Genomic DNA, 8370 nt, shown 5'->3' on the forward strand with positions numbered 1-8370 from the left:
AATATCTGTTGATGTGGTTTCCTTTCTTTGATTTTCATTGCCTTTTTATTATTCTGTAGGAATCCCTGGAGAGAAAGGTGAAAGAGGGACTGGATCCCAAGGACCACGAGGTTTGCCAGGACCACCTGGTAAATATTTTTTGTTTAATCAGATTACAGAAAAGTAGGAGAAAAGCAAATATTTTTTTAAAGAGAACCAGACTTGATATGGTGAATGAACATCCTTTGGCAATCTCAAGTTTTTGACATATATTAGAGTTTACTTTAATGAATTTGTAGGAAATCACCACAAAAATAGCAATTTAGAAAGATTTTTGGACATGGCTAATAGGTGTTTATCTTCATCTTTTAACTTATTCATCTGGCATGCTTGTTAATGTGAAAATGTGTTTCATGAAAATACATTGTCCAAATATTTGACAGCTATTTTTCATAAGTCTTATCAGATGATTGTTTTGTAGTTTGTAGAGTTTGTTTTTTTTTTTTTTTTTTTACTTGCTGGACTACAAAATACTCCTGAATGCCGAGTTACCAGATAATAGAGACAGGTTATTTGATAGTTATTTGACAATAGAGACAGGTTAGTTTTGGTTTTCGCGTTATGAAATTTTGTTTATGCCTTAGCATAAATCAGCTGCATCACTTGTTTCTGCTTGTAGTTTACTAGGCTAAAATGGTTTTTCATTACAGGAACCGTAATATGCTTGCAGCAAATTGTAGCCCCAGTTACTTGAAGCTTTACTTTTCTGCTAACCATAATAAGACTGGCTCCAAAAACAACATTACCTCATCTATCCTGGGGCTACTGGGCAGTATAATTGATGTACTCCTATATTTTAATAGAAATCCAGTGTGCTTGTTTAATCTAGTAGTTTCCCTTGAGATCATCATATCTTACACAAAGGGGAAATGAACCAGAGAATATATTGACATTTCTTACTTGGCTCAAACCTTACTAAATTAGTTGCTAAGAATAAATACTTAAATAAGCCACACACAGGGAAGCAACTCATGATGAGTCACATTTCTAGATTTCTTTTGTACTTTTTTCTGTTGACCCCCATACAGCAAAGAGTGTGAGTGCTTTCTCATCAGAGACTGCCTGGGCTGTATGGTCTAGACAGAAGTATTATTAATTGTTTTATCATGATGTCTCTTAAAGAAAACAACCTCCCAACCTCTCAATTCTAAAATTAGGTCCACAAGGAGAATCTAGAACTGGTCCACCAGGCTCCACAGGATCACGAGGACCACCAGGGCCACCAGGCCGTCCTGGAAATGCGGGTATTCGAGGTCCCCCAGGGCCACCAGGATATTGTGATTCATCCCAGTGTGCTAGCATCCCTTACAATGGCCAAGGATTCCCAGGTAGGTTATGAACAACTTAACCTTGCCCTAAATAGCCTTCACAGATGTGGCTGTTGATATTGAGCTGCTTTACATGAGACAGCCCTGCTAATCTGAACATACTGAGTCAGGAGGAGATGGGTGCAGTGAGCAGGCCTGCCTCATTGTAATGTGCAAGTATATGAGCAGCCATTTAGAATTTGGTGTAGGATTACTTGATGCTATGCATGGTTTGTTTTAAATAGGAAGTAGTGAGTAAATATTGTAGTCTTGTTTTGTTGTTTTTTTTTTTTATGTAGATGGTTACTAGCTGGTAGTGTTGCTCATAGGATTTAAGTGACCAATTTCTTCTCTTCTTTTTTCCCCCTCTATCACCACCCCTTCCAATCGTCTTCAGAACAAGGTTGAATTCTCCATGTTTCTCTTGAGAAAAAAAAAGGAATGCTGTGGTTGGCAGTTTCCATGTGTCTCTTTTTGAGCCATGCCAGGATTATTTATACAAAATTGATTCCTGAAATAAAAATTTTCCACAAAGGAAATCCATTTGGTAATAACAGTGCAGACAACAGAAAAGCACCACTGTCCTACAATATCTACCAAGTTAAACGCCATGGAGTCTCTGATTAGGCCTGAGTTCATATAAGCCTTCCACTTTGTGACATTGCTCAAAGCAGTAAGCTGCTTCTGGAACCAAAATGAAGGGTCACAGTGACCACCAATTTTTGACTGGAAAGATTCTAATATATTTTAACATGGGGATCCTGCAGGACCACAGTATTGTTAACAAATTAATATGTATGCCTTGCCAGATCTCAAAATTAGTGTATGTGATGCTACTATTGGATATGGTTTGCTGTTAGTGTAATTGTGCATGTATCCATGAAAAGCAAAAGAAAAGGAAATATATATATATATATATGTACACACTTGCAGACTCAGTGATACTGGTTAAAGAAGCCAGGTGGTTGTGCAGATCTCACAAAAAACTCTTATTTAAATGAAAAATAAAGAAAATTGTGCGTGTGATTCAGCAGTGTTCTTTCTAGCAAGCAGCTATGTATACATATATAAATATATGCCTAAGAATTAATTGTTATGTATTTAGTTGGATGAAAGTATGTTTTTGCACATCAGATGGACTTTTTAAAAGACTAACATCATCTTTGACCTGTTTCAGGTTTCGGCTAACACATTTTCTAAGTCGCCAGTGCTGCTTACAGTTTGAATACATGAAAATCCTGTTTCTGAGATGTTTGCGCACGTGCTTATTAGAAAATGAGTCCGTATGGATATTTCACCACGGATATGGTTCTTGAACCATGTTGACCTCATAGAACGGGGAGATACTTTTACTAACACAACTCATGAATGAGATAAAGGACAGTGACGTCAATTCATTAAGCCTATTGCATTTCAATAATAAAATAGACAGTCTTTCTTTTTTAAAAAAAGACCTAGACCACCAAAAAACCTCAGTGGCAAAGGAGGCTTGTAAAACTACTAACCAGCAAAGGTAATGCCATTAGAAGAGAGACAGATTTAACCTGGAAAATGAGAAATAACTTATGTAAATAGTAAACTAATTGTGGCTTGTAGATTATTTGTATGGGACTGTATCCACTAAAATCTGTTAACAACTCTATGTGATACTTTTGCATAAAAGCCTGCTGCTGCTTGCTGTATGCCAGAATAACATCTTTGACAACTTATGAAACCTACCTGTCTGTTGCTTGTTACCAATGTCTGAATTGGGGCATATACCTTTTTTATGTGTAATCTTGTTGGATCTGTAACTGCAGTTATAAATACCAAAGTTTTATAATAATTTTTCTTCTGTTTTGCTGTAGTTTTTGGTGTTCCTGAAGCACCAGCTGTAACTCGGTTTGTTACGAGGAACAGCACGACAAAATGACATGTACTGTATATTGCCGCTGGTGATAGTTATGTCTACACTTCCTTTCCCATTCTCAGAGAAAATTAGCATATGCCAAACCCAACTCTTCATTTTACCTGCTCCATATCTTCTTTTAATTATGCAGTTTAAAATAAAGCCCAATGCTTAGATTTACTGAAGTAGCTGTAAAATAGTAATTTTATTTGATTTTCTTGGTTTTGTTTGGGTTTTTTAGTAGTTTTACCATGATTTGTCCCTTGCCTAATTTATGACTCTTTCTGCACTGTTTTGTGTATTAAAAATACAAAGCCTTTCAAGATGAATTTCAAACCTTTTATTATTTTACTGCCAAAAAAGCGTTCATGAGCAAACCTGAGAAACACCCCCAGTGAAATAATTATTTATATATTTATTATATGAAAATAAGGTTGAACTAACATTATGTAGACAGACTAACTTTCTTTGCATATGTGGATTCAAAGACATGCGATAACTATTATGTTCAATCGGACAACTATTTTCAACCAGAACCATACGTGCCTGAAAGTGGACCCTATCAGCCTGAAGGTGAACCCTTTATAGTACCTATGGAGTCAGAAAGGAGAGAGGACGAGTATGAGGACTATGGAGTTGAAATGCATTCACCAGAATACCCTGAGCACATGCGCTGGAAAAGATCACTGTCAAGAAATGCAAAAACAAAACCGTAAAAGATCTGTGTGTCTTGTTTTGGGTTTTTTTTTTGGTTGGTGTTTTTTTTTTTTTTTTGGGTTTTTTTTGGGGTTTTTTTTTGGGTTTTTTTTGGGTTTTTTTTTTTTTTTTTCTTTTGCTGTGCTTGCATTTGCAGATACACACAGGGAGAGTGCATCATTCCTGTTGCAGTATGGCTTTCTGGTCTTTTCATATCAGACACACCCCTGTTTTGTATCTTGCTTATGTGGGGATAGCAATGTGTGTACCCAAACACTTCATGTTGCCCTGGAAATGCTTGTAAAATACTGTTGCTTATAGTGGTTGCATACAGATTAAGGTGCGCATTCAGTTATCCCAGTGCTGCCTTTTCATTAAAATAATGTAACAACAAATACATTAAAAAAAAAGAAAACCAAAAAACCAAAACAGAAATAACCACAGAGCTGTTGCAAATTTTCTAAGGACTGTCTGCTTTAGCTCTACATTTTTCTTCTTTTTCAAATGCATGTTTTCAGTTCAGTCAGATCACAGTCTGCAATATCTAGTTAAAGAGAACCAAAAATTTCCCTCTCCTTCCAGTATCATTGTAATTTTCTTCTATTCTGAGTTACAATCTGCAGAGCATGTACTGCTCTTATACATCTCTAAACACCACAAACATTAAGTAACTGAAATCATTGTATCAACTGGGTACAGTTTAATAATGCCTGAAATCTCCTTGTCTGTAGGCACAGTTACATTTATGCCAAATTGCAGTCAATCCTGCAGAGATGGAATTGCATGTTTATGTTGTATATTTAGTATGGATTTTTTTTTTCAGAATACAATGTTTCTTAGTTACCGAAAGCAGTTGGAAATTGTTTGCAAGACTATGGATATAGAATTGCTGCTTTTATATTTTAACTGCAAATTGTGAATTTCACTGCCTTATATTATTTATTTCTGAAATGAAAGAGGCATTTTTCAATAAAACTACTGAAAATGTATGTGTCTATTCATTTTTTGAAAGGCATTGTGGGACTGATGTATTTGTATTGTATTAGTGTTAATTACTCAATAATCTGGAAATGCCAGGTATCAAAAGTCAATTAGAATGGGAATAGTCTAATAGGTATTTGGGCTCTGGTGGCTAGAGGCAGTGGGGTTGGAAGCAGGAGATGCCTCCTCTGTCTGAGGAATGAATAACTTTTAAGAAATTCAGTCTGCAAGGTTTTTGGTGAGGAAAATGAGATCGACTGCAAGGAGTAAATGCTGTCTTTTGGGGGATTTCTGGTGGATGGCTGCTGCAGGGAGAGAGACTTTTCCACCTGAGGAACTACTTGAACTGCAGAGAGTGCCTAGAGCTACACAGCCTGTAAGTGCTGGTGTGCTGTGAGCAAAGTGGCAGCACCATTAGCAAATAGCTTGCTTGAGGAAGCAGGGTGTGGTGTCTGCCAAATTCCTTCCTTCAGGGACTGTAGGAGAGCTGGCTCCTCCCTGCTTGGGAGGTCATCTGTGTCCACACAAGCTCTGACCACAGTGGTGGCCATGATGGAGCTTTACCTGCAGAGGGTGGTAAGAGCGATTTGGGAGAGAACAGCATGGGCCAGGAGAATCACTTACTAACTGAGGAGGAAAGAGTGGACTGTGGTGATCCTTCTTTCCCATGGTGTCTCCACTGTCTTCCTGATAAGTAGGAATGGCTTTTGCCATAGAACCTGGAGCAAAGCCTTTTGACATAACTGGGAAAATTGGAGCTGTGTTTCTTAAGATCATGCAAGACATCTGTCACAGAAGTGAAGCTAGATGTGCAGGCTGGCTTCCTGATCACTAAATCTTACTCTGCACTGGGAGCTGCACAGTAAATTTTAGTGTCCACAAATGGAAATTACACAACTCCATAGACTGCCTGACTTGTTAGCAGTGAAATGAAATAAAAACAAATGGCATTTCAAAGAGTGATCCTGATTGCATCCTCGTCTTTTAGACTGCAAGAGACTAATTCTGGGTCGAACTGAGGAAGAAGAATCAAAGCTATTAATTCTTTATGCTTTTTTCTAAGTGTTCAGCAGTTTCATGTACAGTAAAGAAAGCCATGTGTCAGGCAGTAAAAGCAAAAGATACTGGTAGAAATTTGGAGAAGTGATTAAAAGGTTTATCTGAATTGTATTTAACAATAATGTCATCTTGCACTGATCTCGCATCTGTCTGTTTCTGGCATTGTCTCTATGACAAATTTAACTAGATGCCCATGTCTTCATTTAAAAGATTCCTTTCTGTCCTTTAAACAGAAAATTTTACCTTTTTCTTAAAGTATATATTTTAAATTATTTTTTATTTCTTCACAAAATACACCAAATGCCTGCCAAGGATGCCTTGTATTTTTTTGTGTTTTTATCAATATCAATCCTAATAGAGATGCCACTATTTGATTATCTGGTGGCCTGAAATATTTGAACATTCAATGAAACCTGAGCATTTTGGTAGTCAATACATTTTTAATGACAAAATTCTGATCACAGATCTGTAGGGTAGATGTAAGCTCTAGGTTGTATGCTCCCTGCAGAATTACAAAGTATGAGTTGTGACCATCTGTATACTTGAGATAAGTGCTGATAAGCATTTATGTTTCATTTAAAAATCCCCATAATCCCCAAAGCTGCTTAACCCTTCTTTCACCTGTTTGACATGTGTCAGATTTCTGACTACATTTTGAAGCAAAAAGAACTTTCACTGGGCCATGGAGAATATGAAGAAAATATTTTAGATGTTTGGGCAGCTTATAAATGAGTGTTTACTGTTTGAGGCCAACAAAGAAGAAAACTTTCCAGGAATTCTCAGGGTAATGGCTCTAAGGAGGTGGTAGGGGCTACTGATGACACTTCTGGGAAAGATGTTGCAAAGGCGAGCCAAAGAAATCCTGGAAAAATACAGATTCAATGCAAATACAAACAAATTTCAGTTCCTGGATATTTCATATACAACTGAGCAGTTTACATAGTCTGGCAGTTCAAAAGAAAGAAATGGTTTGAAAGCAGAATTTTAATTGCATACACATTTCCTTTCATTTTGGCAAAAGCTGTGGATACAGACAAGCAGGTGGGAAAGGGCTGCTGCTTGCTTGCAATCAGTATGGAGCCCTTGATAGGCTGAGGGAGGTGAGTGCGTTCAGCCTCGAGAAGAGGGGACCTCACCAAACTCTGTAAGTACCTGAAGGGAGGGTGTCAAGCAGATGTTTCCAGGCTCTGCTCAGTGGTGCCAAGCAACAGGACAAGAGGCAATGGGCAAAAACTCTTGTACAGCAAATTCCATCTGAATGTGAGGAAGAACTTCTTGACTTGTGAATGACTGAGCACTGGAACAGATTTCCCAGAGAGGGTGTGGAGTCTCCCTCACTGGACATATTCAAGAAACATCTGGATACAGTTCTGTGCCATAGCTCTAGGATGACCCTGTTTGAGCAGGGAGGTTGGACCACATCACCCACTGTGATCCCTTCAAGACTTGCCAATTCTGTGACTCTGTGATTTTGTGATTCTGTGTTTGCAGAGAGGAGCTTAATGAAGACAGTCTTTGTTCCACAAGCCCCCTGCTCAGAGAGCAAGTGCTTTGCATTTCTGATAGCATGGATAGCCAAACTGAAAAAATACCCAATGTCACTGATTTATGGAGGCTAAATATTGTGGTAATACATCTCTGCTGAAATCTCTGTGCAACAGTGGGCAAATATGGAGCAAAGGAAAGGATGTAATAATGCTGTCCTTCATTTTTACTTTTGCTGTGGTTTTGCAGTACTATGTTGAATTCCCTAGTGCTGACTGCACATAAAGACTTATAAAAGAAGATACAGGGGAAATAACTGATTTGGCCAGACACAAAGGGTTTCAAAAACAACACAAGCAGTTGATATTTGTTCCCATGAAGGTCTCTGTAGTAAAAAAAATTAAAATATATATATTAGTGGTAAATTTATCAATCTCTATAGATCTTAAAGGCAATTATTCTTAGCAAGTTTCAAAAATATATTCTTCTGTGGAGAACACATTAAAGAAGGCACATAATCCTCGAGGTTGTCCCTTGCTGTTAAGAAATTAAATAATGTGTTGGCATTTTTTGACTGCAGCTCAGATCACAGCTATGAATGGGGAAAAAAATTTGGGAAGATGTTGCACTGTGAGAATAGAAATTGTTTTCATGTCAGTTTTTAAATAAGAATGAACACCTTGTGTATAATTTTATTTTTGATGCACCATTGAACCTACTGGTATGAATGTAGTTGTATTTCTGGTCTTTAAAGTAAAAAAGGTCATACCCTATATAGCTTATAGCCATCAAGAAAACACAGCTTCTAATAAAGGGTTTATTACCTTCAGTATCCTGCAGAAGGCCTCACAGTTTTGCCTTGACCAACTAGTTAAAGAATGCTTACTGATCACTTTCACATTCTGGAAAAGGACT

General features: G+C 37.5%; 1 protein-coding gene across 5 annotated transcripts in view; it reads left to right on the forward strand.

Annotated features, from left to right (window-relative positions):
• Positions 1–4919, forward strand: part of COL12A1 (collagen type XII alpha 1 chain) — a 99285-nt gene extending 94366 nt beyond the window's left edge. For 3 of the 5 annotated variants that reach the window (XM_053972767.1, XM_053972768.1, XM_053972771.1), the window contains 3 exons: positions 60–128; positions 1197–1367; positions 3769–4919. In XM_053972767.1, the coding sequence (XP_053828742.1) occupies positions 60–128; positions 1197–1367; positions 3769–3950 (422 nt within the window). In that variant the 3' untranslated portion in view covers positions 3951–4919. Of the gene's footprint in view, positions 1–59; positions 129–1196; positions 1368–1743; positions 3420–3768 lie in introns of those variants that run through there. The other 2 variants (XM_053972769.1, XM_053972770.1) reach the window with 2 other exon arrangements.
• Positions 4920–8370: the final 3451 nt, after the last annotated feature.

This window comes from Vidua macroura, chromosome 3 (assembly GCF_024509145.1).
Source record: "Vidua macroura isolate BioBank_ID:100142 chromosome 3, ASM2450914v1, whole genome shotgun sequence".
Classification (NCBI taxonomy): Eukaryota; Metazoa; Chordata; class Aves; order Passeriformes; family Viduidae; genus Vidua; species Vidua macroura.